This window comes from Equus przewalskii, chromosome 19 (assembly GCF_037783145.1).
Source record: "Equus przewalskii isolate Varuska chromosome 19, EquPr2, whole genome shotgun sequence".
Taxonomy (NCBI): Eukaryota; Metazoa; Chordata; class Mammalia; order Perissodactyla; family Equidae; genus Equus; species Equus przewalskii.
Window position 1 is genome coordinate 13,917,267 of NC_091849.1, and position 21,398 is coordinate 13,938,664.

The 21,398-nt window shown below is 45.3% G+C and overlaps 1 protein-coding gene and 1 long non-coding RNA gene across 3 annotated transcripts; both read left to right on the forward strand.

Annotated features, from left to right (window-relative positions):
* The first annotated feature begins 280 nt into the window (after positions 1-280).
* On the forward strand, positions 281-18,006 carry CD83 (CD83 molecule). 2 transcript variants are annotated; one of them, XM_008543148.2, is made up of 5 exons: positions 281-451; positions 539-654; positions 12,836-13,067; positions 15,408-15,514; positions 16,856-18,006. In XM_008543148.2, the coding sequence occupies exons 1-5, from the start codon at positions 415-417 to the stop codon at positions 16,982-16,984; spliced, it is 621 nt and encodes a 206-aa protein (XP_008541370.2). In that variant the 5' UTR covers positions 281-414; the 3' UTR covers positions 16,985-18,006. The 2 variants fall into 2 exon arrangements, with proteins under 2 accessions (XP_008541370.2, XP_008541371.2); XM_008543149.2 differs by having other exon boundaries at positions 289-451; positions 16,859-18,006.
* On the forward strand, positions 10,472-11,500 carry LOC139077261 (uncharacterized). Its single transcript, XR_011529618.1, has 2 exons — positions 10,472-10,557; positions 11,186-11,500. It is a non-coding gene; the product is annotated as an uncharacterized lncRNA (long non-coding RNA).
* Positions 18,007-21,398: the final 3,392 nt, after the last annotated feature.

A 21,398-nucleotide genomic window follows, 5' to 3' on the forward strand; every position in this document is an offset into this window, starting at 1 on the left:
GTCACCACGGACAGGCTGGGCGACTGGGGAAGCGGCTCACCCTCTCTGAATCTGGTTTCGCCTCCATAAAAGGGGCCTAACAGCTTGGGCTGGCCCGGCTCCCGGCTTTGTTTCGGGGGCCAGCGGGACGCTGTCCCACATGCCAGCGCTGTTTGCAAAGCCTCCAGCGCGGGGCGTTCCGCGGGGATGGTTGTCGCCGCGGCCCGGCAGCCGCCGCAGCGCCGCTGGGGGCGGGGACGCGCAGGCGGGGGCGGGGACGGGGGCGCCCCGGCGGCGGCTGGCGGGGGGGCAGGGCCCGGCGCCCGCTTCCGCCGCCCGCGGGGAGTCCCCTGGGCCGGCGCCCGGGGAAGTCCCTGCGCGCGGGTACAAGAGGGCGGCGCGGCGGGAGCGCGCCACCGGCCCGCAGCCCCAGCCATGTCGCGCGGCCTCCAGCTCCTGCTCCTCAGCTGCGGTAGGGCCCCAGATCGCCTGTCGCCCCCCGCCTCCCCGCGGCGCCCCCTTTTCTCGCTCGCTCACGCCTCTCTCCCTTTCCTTGTAGCCTGCAGCCTGGCGCCCGCGGCACAGGAGGTGAAGGTGGCTTGTTCCGAGGATGTGGACTTGCCCTGCACTGCCTCCTGGGACCCGCAGGTCCCCTACACGGTCTCCTGGGCCAAGGTAAGCGCGGCGATGCCGGCGGGCTAGGGTTTGGTGGGCTCAGTCGGAGGCAGTGGGAACCACTTCCCTGAGGCTGGCGACCCTCTGTGGCCGGGAGTCGGCGCGTCTCGCGCTGCCGAACTTGAGGTACCCAGGCTGCCGACTTGCCTCCCCCACCCCACCCAGCCCCATCCGCCTCCAGGTACAAGGCAGACTTAGATTTTGTTCCCGAGCCCCTTCATCCTCTTCTTGCCCCTAGAGATGGTCTGAGATGAACGATCCAAAATAAGACGGTTTGGGAGAACAGAGAATCTCTTATTTGGATTAATTCTGGAGGCCACCTGTGCTTGTGGCCAGCAGGCCGGGAAGAAAGCAGCTAGTGTAGATTTGGACATTGGACAAGAGGGATGTCCCTGGATTTCTGGCTTCTGGTGTTTTGTGACTGTGATCCCCATAAATTTGGGGAGGGGGGAGCGGGCAATCTGAGCGGAAGGACTAAGAGAAGTGATTTAGGCTTGTTTCTTGAGTGGTAGTTATCTGTCGGTCATCCTCTTTCTGGGATACCCCGGCCCCCTCCCTGACCCCTTGCGGCTCCGCCCACTGGGCATGGTGAGAGGTCCAGCAAGAAAGGCGTCTGTGAGGCACGAGCCGTGTCCACGCGTGTGAGAACAAGCCGCGCGGTCCCTGCTGTAGGAGGATTGAGTCTCACTGGGGCTTTTTAAAGGATTCTTCTCAACTGCAGCATTTTCAGATTCCAAGATTGCGGTTCTGGTGGTGGTGCAAAACCAAGCAGCCACTGTGTGCTGTCACTTTGCCCACCTTCTTTAATCGGGTTACTGCCACAACAGCACCTCCAGTTTAAGCCAAATAAATATGATAACCCAGCCTTACTCTGCATCTCTCCCTGATTTGGCATCTTACCTTGGAGGAAACCTCTGTGCCTTTGTAGCTTTCCATAAAATGCTGGATTTTCTTCTGTCCACCGTAAGAGATGCTATAAGAACCTACACATGTATCCAGCGATTTAACAAGGCAGCAAAGGACAGTTACCTGTGTGTGCGTGTGTGTGTCTCCTCTCCTGACCACACTGTCAGTTCCCCCAGCACTGCTTTTGTGTATTCTGCACAGCACCAGCTGTTTGCCCTGTTAATTGCGAAGCTGCTCAGTGACTTCAGGCTGGCGCTTCGTGAGTTACAGTGGAAATGGTGCTGCTGCCTCCAGGCACTGGATTGTGTGTGGAAGTAGGTTTGCTATCCTGCTACTTCATTTCCACCTTATTCACTGTGGGATCAGAGAACACAATTCCAAACTTGTTCTCGTCTTAAAAGCAGTAGTGTTTAAACAAAAATATTGTCAAACCAGTATTATTTGAGTGCTCACCATCTGCGAAGCTCTGGGGTAAATATTTACATACATTAGTTGTTTCGATCCTTCCAATGGACTTAAGAGCTCAGTAGTATTGCTGTTCCTACTTTACAGATGAGAAAACAGGCTTAGGGGGTGAAATAAACTGCGCACGGTTACACAGCTGGCTAAGTGGTGGAGTTGGGATTTGAAGCAACAATCTGATTCCACAGCCTGAGTTCTTAGACGTGTGTCTTGATAGTTCTGTTTTCTACCTTGATGACTTATGGTAAAGAAAACGAAAATGTCCCTGGGCTAGCTAGGCAGGGACTGAGTTATCATAAAGGAGGGGGAAACATGAAACCACCATCCCTTCCAGAGAGTAATTAAAAAAAGAAAACAATATTAAAATCCCTAGGGGAGTAATTAAAAAGTACTCATGAAACAAGTAGATGAAATTTCAGACTGTAAAGTTCAAAGGGTTGTCAAGTTACATCTTGTACAAGGTCATTTGGAATGATGCAGTAAACCATAGCAATTAACCTTTGGCTTCTGCTTGGATGTCAACTGATGATGTAACTCTATAATGTATATGCTTGTTTATTGAACACAGTTCTTGCATGATTTACTCTGAAGGTCTTTCAAAACTCTGTTAAAAAAAAAAAAACCACAGCAGTCTCTTGGCATTCTCTTTTTTCTGTTGGTCCATGGAATAGGGTCATTGAAAAATCATGTCATTGTTATTTTTTTAAGAAGTAAACTGTGATTGAATAGTGGTGAGTAGAGAGCTATGCTAGGCCAAGAAACTAATCAGATACCTTGAAAGGGGTATGTACTGTTCCTCCAAGTACTTCTTAACAGGTCCTAGCGTATTCTGTACATATTTGTTACTTCCAACCCAGTAATTATACTTTTGCATCGATTGGTGCTTGTACAGCAAAAATGGGTAGAGTGTTCTGGAAATAAGGCCAGTGGTGAAAAATACTGAAATGCTTGGTTTTACAGAAGATTAAGCATCTCGTCACTCTCCCCACAACTTTCTTGTAGAATGTTGCAGTGAAGTGGAGAATTTAAACCTGGTCACCATGGCCAGCCTAGATCATGTCACCTCGTTGCATCATTGTTAGTGTGGTTTGTAAAACTTCTTTGCACAGTTGTGGGTTGCGTGCTGGACAAGTCAAGCAGAGAGTCCGTTGGAGTTTTGGTTTTCACCATCTGCCAGATTGAAACACGTTCTTGCAGGCTTTCTACATTGCACAATTATGGTTATAATGACTCACAATTTAAAATTCCATTTACCACTCAGTTCTCCGGCACCATAGAGCATCCTGCCACTGTCCACTTGGCACTGATTACTTGTGCTTAACAAGAGGATCCATGTAAACCATGTGTTTCTTATCATGTGCCTTTTACAAGACTCGAAGCAGACGGTGTCCAATTAGTGTTTATAACATTAGGGTGAGTTGGAAAAGAATAGTGTCCATTTTATTCTGTCTGTTTCAAAGGTACAGTGAGAGGGCTCCAGAGGGGGCATAAAATAGACATACACAGGGCGTCAAATGTGGAGCCAAGAGTGGACAGAGATGGCCCAATTCCTGTTAACCCAACTCTTCTTTCCTGTGGGCTGATGTCCTCCTAACTGGGAGCCAACGAGTCCTCTTCTCATCTCTTCTGATGTTGTACCTTTTAAAGCAGAGTGAATGATGGAGAAGAAATGGAACAGTTGAGAGTGTATATCCATTAAATTTAGCTTTTAAAGTTGTGAATGGATTGTGGTTGTTTAGGGAGGTATTTTAAGAAAATATGCAAATAGACTTTGATCTGGCACTCTTCTCCATTGGCTGTGACCTTGGGTTAGCTTCTAGGCTGAGAGGGCACAGTCCCGTGTATGCCAGGAGTGAGAACATCCATTAAAGGGCTACATTGTGCTTCAGCTGAGCATCAGTGGGTTCTCACTGTCTTTAATGAAGCCGTACTATCTTTGGTGGGAGAGATTTTGCTGGATGGAGGGTTTGGGCATGGTTGATGTTTGAAACTAATGGTAATGAGTGGTAATTTATCAAAGAAATATAGTACCATCTTGTATCATGCTAGCAGCCCTGATAACCTTGTTGATGTATAACGAAAGAGGATATATAGTATCATCTCATGGTGACTGCGGGGGTGGGGGCAGAGATGCGTCACGAGACAAGTGCCCTTTTTAGCTGACTTCCAAAGGAAGGGAGAAAGGAGAAGTAAGACTATGATTTCAGAGAATAGAGCAGACTTGCAGTTTTTAATATTTAGAAGAACCCCAGCTGTGGTTGAGCACGGCCTGTCCCATGGACCAAGGGAACTGTTGGAGAGCAGGGTAATGGCTTGCATGAGATTACTTCAGAAGCTCAAAGATAGTCAGCACGCAGATATTGCTTGTCTTTGATTCCTTATGAAGCTGTCTTGGATGTATGTTGCTAATCTCCTATTCAGCAGGATTATATTTTCAGTCTGTAACATCTTGTGTACTAATGAGTCACAAAGCAAGGGGGTGCTAAGGAGAGCAGAGTGCCTTAGGAGGGGCTAGCATTGATGAATGGGCTGGGCAGATGTCATCTGTACAGCTGCAAACCCTGATGGACCCTTGCAGGAGCCAGTGTGCCACTCACTGCACTTCCTTGATTCTAGAATGCCATTCCTTGTAAGATAGATTTAAGAACATGCTTTTGGGAGAAAAGGGAAACATTTATACATTAAATATAGAAGCGCTGAACATTGAAATGTGAAAGCAACGTATGTGTTAGCATCAAAGAAAAATCATAATGTCCCCATTGGCACGTATACTACTTGACCTGGTTGAATAACTTTTAGGTCAAACTATGAAAGACCTAAAGTTGGTTTTCAGATGTCTCTCATAGTTATACTTTTATTGTTTAGTAAATATTTCTAAGTCCCAAATGTGTGCCCAGTCCTGGGCCTGACATTGGCTATCCCAAGGTCAACATGGAACTTTTGCCAGAGGCCCATCTTGAGGAAAGGCTTGGACCCAGGAATCCACAGGCATTTTGGGGAACCAGTAGATAATAGTGACCTAGAAGGGAGAATTATACAGCAGAGGGCTGAGAGATAATGTTGAAAAGTAGACTGGGAACAGATTGTGAAGAGCCTTGAATGTAAATTATAAGGGCTGGAAATTTCTCCTTTTGGCAGCAAGGAGCCATTGAAAGTTTTTAAGCAGAGAGGATGACATAATGAAAAATATGTCAAAAGAAAAACAAATTTCTTGTGTGAGGGACAGAATATGATTTATCCTAGAAAATGAGTCTCAGAGAGAGGCTTCATTCTTTCACAACGGGGAAACTTCCATCGGGTTCACTCAGTAAGACTTGAACGCATTCGTGGAATTTACTTTTCCTTCTGTGTTGGTCACCAGTCCTGTCCATGTGGCTCTGAGGAAGAGTGGGCAAGGCAGAATGTGGCTGCCTCAGAGTCGGGCATAGAAGTTTCAGCCAGATGAGAATGGTGGATCCCTGAGATTTTTGGGGCAATGATGAGACAGAGCAAAGTTGCTAAAATCTGTCAGCTTGGAAGAGGGTAGGGAGGAAGTTAAATAGAAAAAAAGACCAAACACTTGTTTTCCATGAATAAAAGGGGGAACCTGGATCATATGAGGCCTGGACTATTTTATGTCACAATGCAAAGAAGAGGAAGTTAGGAGAAGGTCTCAGTGACGCGAGGGAAGGTTTGGTGTAGGGCAGGACTGAAAAAAGATTCATTGCCTAAAAAAGGGTTCCTTCTTCTAAAACTGTTTCCAAGATCCTTTTCTGGCTACTTCTGTGATAGGTCCAAATTTTCTACCAACAGTCCTTAACTCAAACCAGAACCAGACCGAAGTACTTCCCTGAGATTTCTTTATCCCCATAAGAGTACGTTTGATTTTTGTTTTTACACTGGGGTATATTTGGGTAAAACCCTGTCTGTAGTAGTACTGGTGTGCTTAACAGCTCAAGACTTTTTTATATTGCTTGATATTTTCCTGGAGCATCAACTAGACTACTATGTATTCTTGTCCCAGTTCTCCAAGAAAGGATAGATCCCAGAAGAGCTGGTAGTTGTCTAGGATTATGGGTTCAGAGGGGGAAGACCTATAGGAAAAGAAGGGTGCTAGTTGCCCTAAACAATTCATGTTCGCCTTGGACCAGTTTCCAGTTCTGGAGAGCCAAGGTTCTGAGTCAGATGAGGCCCGGGTGTCTCATTGTCTGAAAAGTGGGAGGCCTGTGAGTCTCAGGGACAAAGCAGGACTGGCCTGGAGGTTTGAGCCGAGTGGAGTTAGCCCCCTGTGTGCCACATTTATTTATGGGGTGGTGCAAGGTGTCCCTATCAGTGAGGAATCTTCCAATTTTGAAAGATTGTAATCCAGTCAAAACTGGCTTAAAGAAAAAGGAATATATTGGCTTATATGATTGAACTGGAAAAAAAAGTAAAAATCAAAATACAGTTCCTTCTTCAGTTATGGCTGGTATTGTGGGTTGAATTGTGTCCCACAAAAAGATGTGTCTCAGTCCTAATCCCTGCTATTTGTGAATGTGACCTTAGTTGGAAACAGGGTCTTTGCAGATGTAATCAAGTTAAAGTGAGGTCACACTTGGTTAAGGTTGTTCCTAATCCAATGACTGATGTCCTTAGAAGAAGAGAAAACAGAGACACTGACATAGGCACACAGGGAGAACACCATGTGAAGATGGAGGCAGAGATCGGAGTGATGTGTCTACAAGCCCAGGAATGCCCAGGATTTCCAGCAACACCAGAAGCTGGGAGCGAGGCGTGAAACAGATTCTGCCCTAGAGTCTTCAGGGAGAGCTGGCCCTGCCAATTCCTTGATTTTGGACGTTTGGCTTCCAGAACTGTGGGAGAATAAGTTTTTCTTGTTTTAAGCCACTCAGTTTGTGGTACTTTGTTATGGCAGCTTTAGGAAATGAATGCAGCTCAATTTAGAGGTTCAGGAATATCCTCAGGGCTTGATGTCTTTCTGTCTCTGACCTCTTCCTTCCTTCATTTTGGTTTACCAGCTTCCACATGGCAGTGAGATAGTAGCTGCTAACTGTAGACATCTATATCCTCCGAGGATCAAGTGCAAATGGAAAGATTGTGCCTCTCTTCTAACATCTCAACAAATATCTGATTATAATTAAGTGCCTTGATTGGGTCATGTGTCCAACAAAGGCTGTCTCTCTGGTCACGATGGCAGGCCTGAGTTAAGTGTGTCTCCTCTAGAACCAGATGTAGTGCCCCTGAAGGACGTGAACTCAGAACTCAGAACAGTGCCCCTTCCAGGTCCAGCAGGACCCGCAAGATGCTGATGGAAGGAGGATGGTTGGCATGAGCAACGAGTGGTCTAATTTTGCCTTCAAATCCCAGTTCGAAAGTTTTTTGTCATGTTATGATGGTGCTTTAGAAAATTCAGAGTGTTGTGGATATTTTGGAGAGCTTCTGGGTAGAAAGATAATTTCTGTGTAGAGCAGAGATTGGGACTTCTAGAACAACATTGCCAGACAGGAGGCTGGAAGTATCAGCAGTAAGAAGTGACTGAATGGGTGGATGGAGGGGAAAGCTGTCAGATATAACAGCAATTTCTGTTACCACTATTACCAGTTATAAGGCACTACTATGTGTTTTCTCATTTGATTCTGAAAATAACCCTCGAGGTGGTAAGGTAGTTACAGATGAGAAAATGAGACTCAGAGCTGAAGTGATTTACTGCGGATGACCCGGCTAACCGATGGAGAAGCTAGGACTTGACTTCGGGTCTTTGATCCCAAAGCCAGTGCCCTTGTAACTTCCTCATTGTTCCTGAAATTCACTCCTTCCTCCAGCAAATACTTTTTGAGCGTTTGCTATGTGCAGGGAACTATTCAGAATGCTGAATGAAATGGCTGTGAAAATAAGAGAGAGGACGCTATGCTATACTATCCACCTACATCATCATTGGTATCTTCACTCCAACTTTGTGAGATGTAATTACGCCCTGATCTCAGGGGAGCAAACCCAGCCTGAGAGCTGTTTAGTCAGTTGGCCAAGAACAGAACTAGCCGTGGTCGGGCGGGGGTTTGGTTCCAGGTCTGCCCAGCTCCAAAGCCTGTGCTCTTAATTACGTTGCCTCTGCCATGCTCATAACTCTGTTAACAGCCATAAATCCAGCTCTGTCTGTTAGACCCAGTAAATTTCAAAGTGGAAAATCATTTTTCCAATAAAACTACACTTAGAAAAAAACGATGTTAACGCTCATACATTCTACCCTCATTATGACATCAGCCTCCGAGCCAAACTGTTTTGCACGTTATAAAGAGCTGTTTTTATGATGAATGGGGATTATATTGGCACTTTAATTGAGTTAGAAACCAAGGTATGTGAATGTTAGTGCACGAGAAATGCAATAAAAAAAAGCTGTTCAATGTGATTGGAATATATCAGATTAATTTAATACCACTTTTAACTACTTACAGTCCATACTTTTAAATATGTTCAATCAATTCTTGGATTAAATATTTATATGCATATGTATGTGCACACATTTTGCCCCTCAAAAAAAAAATCTTTTTCTTACAGTTAGTTTCCTATCACATTCTTAGCAGATCTCATGTATGAAAAATTTGGATTTCAAGTTTGTGATCAAAATTCTTTCTTTGTCATAGGAATGCAACTATTATCCTCTTATATTCAAGTATGGTAATCTAGGAAGTTAGCACATATTTGGATAAAATTATGTAAACTTTTGAAAAGTCACTTTCCACAGTAGGGTTTTTGACTGAAACACCGGTTCAGTTTCAGCCATATTTAATTATTTATTTGATTTCTTTCATTCTAGTTCAAATCTGTCCATCGTTTAAAAAAAAAAAACTCAATTCACAAGCCCTTAAAATTAGTACGTAGGGGCCAGCAGTTAAGTTTTCATGTTCTGCTTTGGCGGCCCAGGGTTTGCTGGTTCGGATCCCACGTGTGGACCTACGCACCACTTGGCAAGCCATGCTGTGGTAGGCGTCCCACATATAAAGTAGAGGAAGATGGGCATGGATTTTAGCTCAGGGCCAGTCTTCCTCAGCAAACATAAGAGGAGGATTGGTGGCAGATGTTAGCTCAGAGCTAATCTTCCACAAAAAAAAAAAGGAAAAAAAAATTAGTACTTGTATTTGCTTGATTTAATATTCAACAAATTAAAGAGAGTTTATTTTAATTTAGGGCTGTGTTTACCTTAAGACCAAATCTTCATTTTAGAGAAAGAAAGTGGTATTTAAATTATTTAGTTAGATTGGAGGCCTTGAGACAAGTCAAAATCTGTAGGCTTTCAGAAAATGAGATGTCCTATAACTTGCCCTTTTCTAATTCAATCAAAAAAATAGAATTGTCAGCCTAAGAGTTAATGCATAGAGTGTGGATTTTTTAAAACATAATTGGGACAAGTGTTTTGAGGAATTAATTTGCCCAAATCGTGTTGTGGTTTAGCACACTATGATATTAGCGTTGTAAAGCGTGTATTGAATAGTTTCCATCATTTAGGCTTGGCTGTGAATGAATCCGAGGGTTCCTTTTGTTATAAATTACTATTTCCTAAAATGCTTTTGCAGAGAGGCAATGAAACACTTTTAGATTTGGAATGTTTAAAGAGCTGTTCGTGCCAGTGGTTGATTTTGAGCCAGCTCAAATGTTTATAAGAATTCATAAAACAAAGCGAAGTTGAGGATGGCCCGTTTGCTGTTACCTCATTTTCCTCCCACTGAACTTCTCCCTTGCTTCTTGGACGATGCTGCTGCAGCCACCGCTGCCTCACCTGATCCTGCAGTGTGATGGCTGCTTGGCCACAGAGCTGAAGATAAGGATTTGAACTTTTGCATAAAAAGTCTCTTAGTACCGCTAGAGCCCCACTCCGGTCTTGAGTCTTGAGCAGCATTAACATAAGAATGACAACTGTTTTTTCAGATGTAGGTAAATCCCACATTCCCCAGTTGGAGTCACGTGAGAAGGGATATCTTAAAATAGCAAAAAGAAGGGGGAATAGCCATTGTATATGCTTACAGCTTGAGGCAAGAGGGAGGGTTATGAAATATTTCCAGGTGCATAGTGTGAATGTACAGAAGGTTCCTTTGGCTATGGTTGGTCACCAGGCAGGGAGAGCTGTGCATTGCTGTGGCAAGAGTTCCTGGCTTGAGCCAGTAGTTTTCTTAGTTCTCTAGGTCTTTCAGGAAGACTCGGGAAGGGGCCATTGGAAGATGACCCCATGAGAATTGAGATATTTTGCCGTGATACCATTGATGGCTATGGCCGTTCAGTAAATCCAGATTCTGCAGCTTCCTCTTCCCTCCTTCTTTCCATCCTAATGATCTCACTCTGCCTGTGTTGGGCCGTTTGAAAATAACTCGAGGCCCGCTGGAGGTTTTGCCAGAGAACCATGAAAATCTGACCATCACATTAACTACCCTTCATTGTCGTTACTGCCGATTTTTAAAATGAATTCTCTTCTGCAAATAGGCAGAAGGCCGCTGCCCGCCAGTTCTGAGCATCAGCACACATGTGCTTCAGCAGTTCCCAGCATGATAATGGGAGCATCTTTGGGTAAATAAGCATGAGAGTTTATATTTCCACCAGCTCCAGAAGGGGTCGGAGTTTTGATCTTGACTTTCAGCTGGGCCTTTCTGAGTTGAGGAGGAGGGGGTCATTGGATGGGAGAGGAGGCCCTCAAGGAGAAGACCAGAGGAAGGTAGTCTCCACATGGTTGTTGCCGCCCAGTTTCCATCTTTTCAGTTGCAGGGGTTTCTATCAGAACAGAGTTCCGGTGAAATCTATTAGAAAGAAATCTGAGTTGAACTCATTTGGAGGTTAATTTAGAAAAGAGAAGCAGGATGAGACATCATCGCAGAGACTGCCGAGACTAGGCTGAGTTAATTAGTTCACATTGGTCTTGGCGGGGGTGGTGTGGGGGACTTGGAACAGATTGACCCCGGACCGTCCTGGGCGCCGGGCCCATCAAAAGCTGGTAGGGGGGGCGCACCTCTGCCAGGCAGCGGACGGGAGAGGTGTGAGCACATGATAAGGCTGCAGTTGTGGTTTAATTAGGCTTGAAAAGAGAAAAATTGGGCTAAATTAGATGTGTTCTAGAAGCAGTTGGATGCTTTTAATTTTCTCTAAGGTTCCTTGCCCACACCTCCTTTTTTTTGTTTGTTTTTTGGCTTTATTTTTGAAGATCTGAAGGCCTCAGTCGGTAGATCCTTGATTATTTAGGAAGGAATCTTTCAACACAAGAAGAACCGTCAAGAAATAGGATCTATGTTCATAGACTCAGCCTGAGAAAAAGCCATTCGTCTCGGTGCCGCGCTTGGAGCAGATAGAGCCGGGCTTCTTGCAGGAGCGATAAATCTGCCACCAGATGTCTCTGTAGCCCACTCCACAGGAATGTTAGCAAGAGCCCAAGGCTGTGGAAGCTGGAACCTGAGCTTTCTGTGGACCTCATGGTGCATTCCCTAACTTAATAAATTAAGCAGAAACCATTGAGTCTGTGCGTGTGTGTGCGCATGTGTGTATTTTCTTTCCTGAGCTGTCTCTGCCTGATAGGGTGTTCCCTTAGCGCTTTGGTAATTTATTTCCCTGCCCTGATTCCCTTTGAAATGCAGGCGAGGAGTAGTAGTAGTGTGCTTTCAGAAAAAGAGATTAAACATTGGCAGGTGCAGCAGACAGTGGCAGTGAAGCCTGGTAATCGTGTCTCTTTCCCTAAGCTGGCTCTCTGGTGCTGTTATGATGCCAGGGACAGGTAGGGCAGGCCACTGAATCCTGGGCTCCCTGCGGGGTCTCCAGCCACCCAGCAAAGGGCCGCCCATGACCGCTAAAAACAGTGATTCGCCTTACTGTTTGTGTAAATCAGTTTTAGAAGCTTTACAGCATTTCAATGGAGAACCAATGGGCAAGTTAATTAGGGAAATTAAAAACATGTCCGGGAAAGAGAGAATTGATGGTGAGCGTGGTATATGCTTAATCTTTGAAGCAGGAGATGATGAAAACAGCCCACCAATTTCATCACAAGGTAGTTCAGGGAAAGAAAACCAGCCAGATGAGTTGTTTGGTTAATTGTGGCACTTACCCGAGTCAGGCTGGTCTGTCCTGGGTGCGATGATGTAAGCTGTTACTGCCCTTCCTCGTGTTTCTTGCTATGACTACCTAGTGATCTGACACATAAAGTCTCCACATGGCACGCTTCTCCGCTGTCTTCCCACCTGAGCAAAGGGAGTGAGTGTGGTGCATCCTGTGACGTCATGGATGACCACACACATACGCAGACTTTGAGGAACAAGGTGACCACCCACAGGAGGCATGCGTCGTCCGCATCTCTGGGTTTTTGTCGAGCTGTCTGGCAATAATCTTAACAGAGCCTAACGTTTTATTTGGAACGTTTCCAAATAAAAGACTGGGATGCGAAAATAAGAATCGGTCAATGGGTGAGTTGATAGCTGAAGAAAAGAAGAGAACATGTAATATAAAACAACCAGCAAAGAAATATGATTCAACGTGATTCACACACTTCATCACATAATCGTCGGCAACACATCCCTATTGTCAGTGGCAACACTCTTTCGTTTATATAGGGTGGAAGTTGGGATACAAAGCATCATAAAATGCAGTCCTGATCTTATTCAAAAAATGGTGCAGCTTTTAAGAATTTTCAGAGTCTCTCCTCCTCCTGCAAAGGTCTCACATACACACAATATCCTGTTTTTAAAAAAATCAGTTGAGGATAGATTTTGTGAAAACAAGAGGGAGAACCTTGGTGTGGAGACCCGGTGCTGGCAGGTTCTGTCAGTAGAGCAGGATGTGATGCTGTGATATGATTCTCTTTTGACAGCTTACAGCGGGCGGTGAAGAGAGGCTGGAGCTACCCCGGGAAGACCTGCGCCTCGGTGGGCAGCGCTATCAGCAGAAGGAGCAGACGGGCTCTGTGGAGGCTCCCAGTGAAAGGCTGTATTCCCTGAAGATCAGAAACACTACCAGCTGCAGCTCGGGCACATACAGGTGCACTCTGGAGGACCCGGAAGGGCAGAGAAACCTGAGTGGCACCGTGATCTTGAAGGTGACAGGTGAGGTTATCTGCTGCACCTGCCTCCTTCTTGCAAAATGCATGTGCGCTTTCTGTAGGTCCTACAATCATCCTCTCAGTCAAACTCTAACTCAGAAGCTTTGGATCACCTCTGTGGCTAAAAGCTAAATTCTACTGCAAGAATGTCATCACTTTCTCTGTCTTTTTTTTTTTTTTTTTTTTAAATAAGGACAGATCTTACCCCAGCCTAACTGGAGTGGATGTCAGATGTAGCCAAACAACTAATATGGCTGTTGTTTTTACATATAAGCATCCTTTGAAGCAAATAGGAAGTATCAAAGCCTAATTTTTGGAAGATGGAGAAACTGTTGTCCTGAATACATCAGATAACTGGATAGTATTGTACTCTCTGCTCATTTTAGTTTTCTAACCCAGCCTAAGGGAGCTGCTTCATGTCTCCACCTTTTTAACATGGGAATGGCATTTCCCTCCCACTTTATAGTGCTTGAAATTCCCAATACCTCAATTCAGGCCAAAGAAAAATACAAAGAGTACAGCAAGAAAATAGTGTTCCAATGTCAGAACACACTTTTTTGCTCCATGTAGTAATACCAAGAATCGAGCATCAAGGCAAGGATCATCTCCCTGGATCTTTTTTTTCATAACTTTTCTTTATGTAGCTTGAAACATACCTTGCAATTGACTTCTGCCAACTCTTATTAGTGGCTGAGGCTTGAAATGACACACATGCTGTTGTCAGAGTCCCTGATTTTGTACAATAGCTGCTTTCTCCTCCTATCAGGTGTCTGAAAGGAGTCTGACTCAAGATAATATCCTTATACTCGCAGGAACACAATCGCTGTGTAGGTGCCAGTGTTTGGGTTTCGGTCTCTGTTATACACACATGCACGCACACACGTGCACACACCACTTAGACCTTCTCAGTCTCTGGCCCTTTACACTGTTTTGCTCGCCTTCACAGCACTTACTACACCTGACATGATACACTCTCTGGTTTGTTCTCTGCTGTCTCCTGGCACACAGTAGGCCCTCAGTGACTATTATTCACGCAAATGAGAAATGAGAGCAACCCAGCAGGGAAGAGCAGAGAAGGGAGGTGGTTCCTGCGGGGAGCGGAGAGGAACAGAGAGCAGCTGATTTTCTTTTCTTTCCTCTTCAAAGGCAATATTGCCTCCAAATCAGATACTCAGACTCTCACGTCACTTATCCGGTTCAAATATTGGCTCTGCTGCTCATTAGCAGGTGACCTTGGGCTAATCACTGACTGACTCTAAGCTTCAGTTCTCTCGTCTCTGAAATGGGGGTAATAATATCTACAATGGGGCTGGTTGTGAAGGTTAAAGGAGATGTTGCAGTAACATGCTCGGTACAGTGCCCAAGACTGAGCACTCAATGACTATTAGGAAACATTAGGACGATGGCTCCTCCCCTTCTTTTCTTGAGTCACAGACTCCTGTGAAATCTGTCCCTAGACTATTGCATGAAAGTTTGAATCCAGGCTCAGGGTCGACAGCTCTCTGGAGGTCCATCCATGGCCCCAGGGGAGAAACCCCCTTTGATCATGTGTAATCCATCTGCTCCTGCCTGGGCCTTTACGCAGACTCAGTTCACAACCTTGCTACCCCAGAGAGCACGCTAGGTGTCGTGCTTGAGTGGGGAGAGGCCATCCCCGCCATGTCCCTCACCCCTCCTGCCCTTGCCCTCCCTGGGGGCTGCAGCCACAGCCTTTAAAGCTCCTTAGGGAGCAGCTCTGAGGCCTGCCTTTGCTGCCAGCCTTGGTGGAGGAGCTTCAACAGTTTTTCAAAAATATGTCGACTTCTTCCGTAACAGCAGGGCAGCTCTCCTGCCCTGTTCACAGTCCCACAATCCTCCTGAGGTGGATTCTACACAACATTCTGTGCCACTCTGATGAAGTTAGATAGTGTACAGATTAGCAAATGATGGTTCCTGTGGGGAAGTCAAAGTAAAAGCCAGAAAATGCCCAACATCTGAAATGGACGCAGATGGGCAGCAGGATTAGTTTGGACCAGACTCTTGGCTGTGCCACCTGCCTGAGTCCCTCAGCCTTGGAGCTGTGACAACTTCATCTATAAAATGGGGATCCTCAGACCTGACTCCGAAGGTTCAGTGAGATGCTACGTGTCGATCCCAGTGCACACAGCCGGGCACAGAGTGAGCCTGAGCGCTAGCTGCTGCCACCGCGTAACTGCTGTCATTACCGTGGTTCTTCCCGACAGCACAGAGGGAGGGTAGGAATGAGAGACAAGTAGGACTTAAAAAGGCAGGAGCAAAGCGTTCTTAGCTTTTTATTGTGGTAGAAAACTTAAATGGTTTCATATTTTACTTTTTTTTTTTTAAGGATGCCCTAAGGAACCCAAAGGAGAGACTTTTAAGAAATACAGAGCTGAGATTGTACTGCTGTTGGTTCTGGTCGTTTTCTACTTAACACTCATCATTTTCACTTGTGTAAGTATCTTTTTAAAACATCTATTATTATTAAAAGATCACCAGAGGCCCCACTCCTAATATGTTTTGTAGATAGCGTGAATCGTTTAATAATGGTGAGAGAGACTGTTCTCTGAACCCTGCCCCTGTGGGGGCCCCCCGCACTGTGAGAATCACCACAGGAGGCTCCCGGCTCGTTTTTCATCTAGTGGTTCTGCTCAGAGCACTGTGAAGAGAGAACGAAGTACGACTTGTGAAGGGAGTTTGAGATGCCAAAAGGATCCTGCTAGAGCACCAGGGGGCCTTGTAGTTACAGGGGTAGAAAGTGCAACCCTGACCGGCCACCAGTGGGGGCAGAGGCACCGTTCTTCCTGTAGGCAAGAGAGCAAGCCCAGCCGCCCTGCTGACAGGCCAGTCTCCTTTGCTTGCCCGTGGCCTGTTTTCTCTTAGAGGTTCTCCCCTTATATTTTTGGTACCTCCACCTACTTCTTAAGAATTAGCCCTGAGAAGCCAGAGCAGTGGGGTACACAGGGAGTGTCCTGGGGTGAAGGATGGCTGGGCAGTGCTTAGGTGTCCTTGACATGCCCTTGAGCTCTTAGTAGCAGGCTCCAGCTTAAAGCCCCTGAGCCTCTTTGTGTATGGCTTCTCACCTGGGTTGATGGTGGTCATGGGGGAGCAGGGCCCGCAGGGGGTCTGACCCACTAGGACGTGGTCTGTCCCATGCCTCTCAATACCATCAGGAAGGGCTGGCCATGTAGGGACCAGGACACATCTCACCCAGGAGCTGTCTCACACTGGTTCTTGTCATCCCTGGACCCCTCTATTCACTTAGTTGCCTCTCTGGCTGAGCACTTATCTCCCTGGTGGTTCTTTCAGATATCAGTCAATCAAAAGACTCCAGTGAGCACCTTTGTTTACAAGTCATCATACCAGGCACTGTGGGGCATATAAAAAGGTGTAAGACATAGTTCCTGCCCTCCAGGAACTTACAGTTTGGTCATTAGAGTTATTTGTACATAAGAAGATAATTAGAATTCCTGAGCAGTAAATTTAAAAAATGAGTGACTTTGCTTTCTTGTTGGCAAATGCCTGTCTCTCTGGGCACTGATTTTCCATACAGATAACTAACAGTAGGGGCTTGAAATGGCTCCTGTCTGTAATCAGTGCATCTCCTGGTCAAAGCTTGGAGATACCAGTGAAGTAGTACAAGCCCACTGTGGAGGGAGTGAGGTAGCCAGTATAACGAGGGCTTCAAGAATGAGCCATGTCTTGGTGAATGAACTTTAACTTGAGGTGTCAACTGATGAAGTTTTTCAATTAATCACTTTTCAACTTACCTCTTTATTTGATTTTCTTTCTCAGAAGTTTGCACGACAACAGAGTATTTTTCCAGATTTTTCTAAACTTGGCATGGAACGAGCTTTTCTCCCAGTCACCTCTCCGAATAAGCACATGGAGCCAGTGACTCTTCCCAAGACGGAACTGGTGTGAGCAGGATTGCTGTGGGTTGTTTTCTCTAAAGTCAAAGGCTCCGTGGTGTGTGTGTGTGTCACACTGGACAAGAGAAGAATGAGCTGCACACCGAAGATGACATCCTTCCTGTGAAGTCCTTCACGGAAACATCTGAAAGTGGATCCCAGCCCACTTCTGGGGAGCAGGATCTTGAGAACCATTACATGACCTCATAGCGTGGGGACTACGGGCAGGGTGCCCTCTAGAGCTGGATGTCCGCGGCTGCTTCTTACCATTTTATTCAGCTATCTGGTCAACCTCTTGGAAACTTTTTCAGTCATATGAAAGCTATGGGGAGATGCAGTTGGAAAAGGATCTGGGGAAATATGAATGCCCAGAGCTGGCCCTGTGACAGACTCTTGAGGACAGCTTTCCTCTTCCACATCTGGGAAACATCTCTTTGAGTTTGCTGTGTTTTCTTGCACTAGCCCAGATGTTTTATGTCTGGGAGAAATTGACAGGCCAAGCTGTGAGACAGTGGGAAATATTTAGCAAATAATTTCCTGGTGTGAAGGCCCTGCTATTACTAAGGAGTATTATGTGTACATAGAAATAACAGGTCGATGAACTGTTCCCCAAGAGGGCCTTTTCATCTGGGAAAGACATCCATAAAGAAGCAATAAAGAAGAGTGCCACATTTATTTTTATATCTATATATACTTGTCACAGAAGGATTTGTGTTTTTTCTCCTTTTGAAATCTATGTCTACAGTTAGCTATTATTGCTAACTGACAAGCAACCTGAATATGGCGAGTGAGAAGAAGTTGGAGAAGGTGACAACAGGACAGAGAGCTATTTAGTGACCTGATGGAAATGCTGGACCAGTCATGCAATCTGGTTGCTAGCCACCGTTGTCCCACTACCTAGCTGTGTGATATTGGGCAAGATCCTTATGGTTTCTACATTCTCAGTTGTAAACCAAAAGTTTGTTGCATGAGTTGATTGAAATAATGTATGTGAAAAGTCTTTGAAAAAGTATAAAGCACTATACACATTCTAAACTCCATTGGGTCACTATCTTTATTACTACAGTAGCCTGGGCATGCGAGAATGCCTTTCGTTTTTTCATGTTTTCAGCCGTTCTGGACAAAGAAGGCTATGAAGACGATTTTCCCACAGTCTTTGGGATGAATTCCTTTGGGGAAGTGAGGAGGCCACTTCAGTGGTCTGTTCTTGAAGTGCCAGCCAAAAGTCCTTCAAGATATGGACACAGGAGCCGGTGGGCCATGGGGAGAAGGGAGTTCCCCCAAAATGTTACATTGACATTTTGGCAATTGTTGGGTTTCTCTTTTCAAACTTGGCCCTTTCCATACTTATTTTCCAAAAAGAACGTGGCCTACACTAATATTAGTAAAAGGGATGCCGAGTTGATTGAGTGTTTTTGCTTCTTTGTCATGGATTTCGTGTTATTAAATGTATGCATGTGAATAGGGAGTGTTTTTCTTTTATATTTAAAACTACTCATAAGACTTTGGGATGAGTGCTAGGATGTCTATAAACTAGATTGAGAACCAGAACCTAAGATGAAATTCTAGAGAAGAAAGATTGGCTGATTCCTTCCCCTGAGAGGGAAGGCATTTATGGCAGGTAGACCTCTATGAAACAGCACTTTCTCCTTCCCAAAGATGCCCGTGAATCCATCCTCAAGTTGCCTTGCCACCAAGTAGTGCGGCATCAGCTTGACCACATGTGTGACCACAGGTGGGAGGGATGGAAAAGAAGGAGGGTTTCCACTTCAGAAGGATGTGTGAAGTCAGGGTCTCTGTACGTGGGATTCATGGGGTTTCACTCAAGATCCTTAGTGGGTTCGTTACCCCAAAGATGATAAGAACAGTTTAGTACAAGTGGTTATAATAGTTGCAGAAGCGTCATAGGTGAATCCACTTTGGAGAATGGCTCTTTGTAAAGATGAATGCCCATAAAATGTCTGTAAAAGCTATTGATTCCTTTTCAGTGAAATCAACCCCATGCTCAAATGCTTTACCAAAACTGCTGGGGAGACCAGTTGGCATGGAAACTAAGAGCTCAGAGAATTCTTACTCAGCCGAGTTTGAAGCTCATCCTACCCACCCTCATCACGTAGAAGTTCTACCACCTCGGCTGGGGACTTGCTTCTCTAAGCCTCAATTAGCAGATTTTTTTAAAAAAAAATTTATTTGTTTGTTCCTTCAAATTCTTTGGTGTTTTGCTTTTTTTTTTTGGCGAGGAAGATTTGCCCTGAGCTAACCTCTGTTGCCAGCCTTCCCCTTTTTGCTTGAGGAAGATTGTTGCTGAACTAACATTTGTGCCAATCTTCCTTATGTTTTTGTGTTAGATGCTGCCACAGCTTGGCTTGATGAACAGCATGTAGGTCTGTGCCTGGGATCTGAACCTGCCAAAATAGAGTACACGAACTTAACCATTATGCCATAGTATCTGCCTAATAGGTTTGTTGTGAGGATTGAACGAGATAATACATCTAAGAGCTTAGACCAGTGTCTGGCAAATAGTAAGCCCTAGAATAACATTAGAATCAGAAAGAAGAAAAAGGCAGCAGAGAAAGTAACAGTGACCATGAATCTTTGACAAAGCGGTTTTGTTAAAAGGAAGAATTGACTTGGTGGGGGAGGCATATTGCTTTCAGAGGATGGATATACAATGAAACTAAATGCTCCATGGCCATTAGAATGACAGTACCTGAGAAACGAGGGGCGAGGGCTGCCCTTCGTCAGTTTGGACCAACTTCAGCTAAAAACGTGATGGAAATTTGAGATCAGGTGGGACTCAACATTTCACACCTAGTCTTTGGTATAAGAGAAGTTGTGTGTGTGCGTGTGTGTGTGTGTGTGTGTGTGTTTGTGGGAGGGATGGGGGTGGGTAAGAGTGAGCAGGGCAGAACTTATCAAGGAGAGTGAACTGGTTTTCCACTGCCTTTACTGGGGCCCATCGTTATTTCAGAGGAAGGCAGAGGATTGTGGACCATATTTATTCTGTCTCCACTGCCAGGGAAAGCTTTGTTCTCAGGGCCCTCCTTTGTCTCTGCAATTAGATCTACAGTTATAATAATTTCACCTTGGGATGTCCCAAGACACAAATACAGACATGAATATCAGCTCCACTTCGTTCCAAAGGAAGGCCTGTGGTTTTTGTTTTCATAATAATTCTTAGCAGGTTTCATCACAGAAAGTACTAAGCTGCACGCACTGGGCTCCGCAGAGCCCGATTATTTGCTGGGGCTGCAGAAGAGCTCTGACAGCAGCCTGTGGATGTAGGGAGAGTACGTGAGGCTCATGTGTTTGACCCCTACGGCTCAGTGAGAATTGGGAGTCTCAGGATGATTCAGTCTGGTTCCCAGCTCTTTCCTCATTGGCAACTTTATTGGGCTGCATTAACTGGAAAATTGTTTATTACTCCATCCTTCCTCTGTCAAAATAGCCAAAGGCCTGAAAATCTTAGGATAGGTGTTGTTTGCTTAATTCAATGGCAATTGTCCCTCATAGTTTTGCGACCGATTGTTTGCAGAGCCAGATTTGAGCTAATTGATTGGTAAGATACAATCAATCAGTTCTTTGATGGGAGTCTATTATTGCTATTTATTGTCTTCTCAAAACTAGATGTGTTTATTTTCTAATTTTCGCCATTAAATTGCATGGGAAGTTAAAATTCTACAACTGCCTTTTGGTAGTGTGTGTGTGTGTGTGTGTTGAATGGGTGAAATTGTACATAAGTACATTTGCTGAGCATTTACTCCGGACACAATACTCTTGTAGGTGCTCCATGTAGTACTCAAGAAAAGCAAGACACAATCCTTCCCTTCCAGGAGCTCACAGTCCAGTGGAGAGAGAAATGAGCTCAGAGCTGTAAGCACCAGTACTTGTTTTGCTTACCATTAGCAAGTAGACAAAGAATAGTGGGAACACAGGAAAAGGACCGTGGGAGGTTCTGAATTCATATGGGAGCACCTTAGACCACTTTAAAGAACTGATTCCACTTGGACTTGAAAGACAAGCAGGATTTTGAACAGTAATCGTGGGAGAGGGTGATGGGAAAGGCAAAGGCAGGGTCTCTGGAGCAAAAAAGTAGAGAGCACCCTTGAACAGAGAAATCTATGAGAGTTTTTGTAGGCGCAGGGTACCCACAGCCCAGGCCAAATAGGGAGGAGGCAATAATGGAAGATAGACACGTTCTTGTAGAGACTTTGTACGGTGGGGCAGTAACGAAGGATTCTGAGTCAGGGAGCCATATAATTAGATCCATTTCTAGGCCAATTACCAGGCAAACGAAGTGGAGGATGAAATGAAAGAGCTGCAGGAGATGGGAAGCAGGAAGACTTTAGGAGGCTGATGGAAGCCCAGAGAAGCGCAGCATCAATGGAAGAGCAAAGAAGGAATGGAAACAAACTCGTTCCCTTATG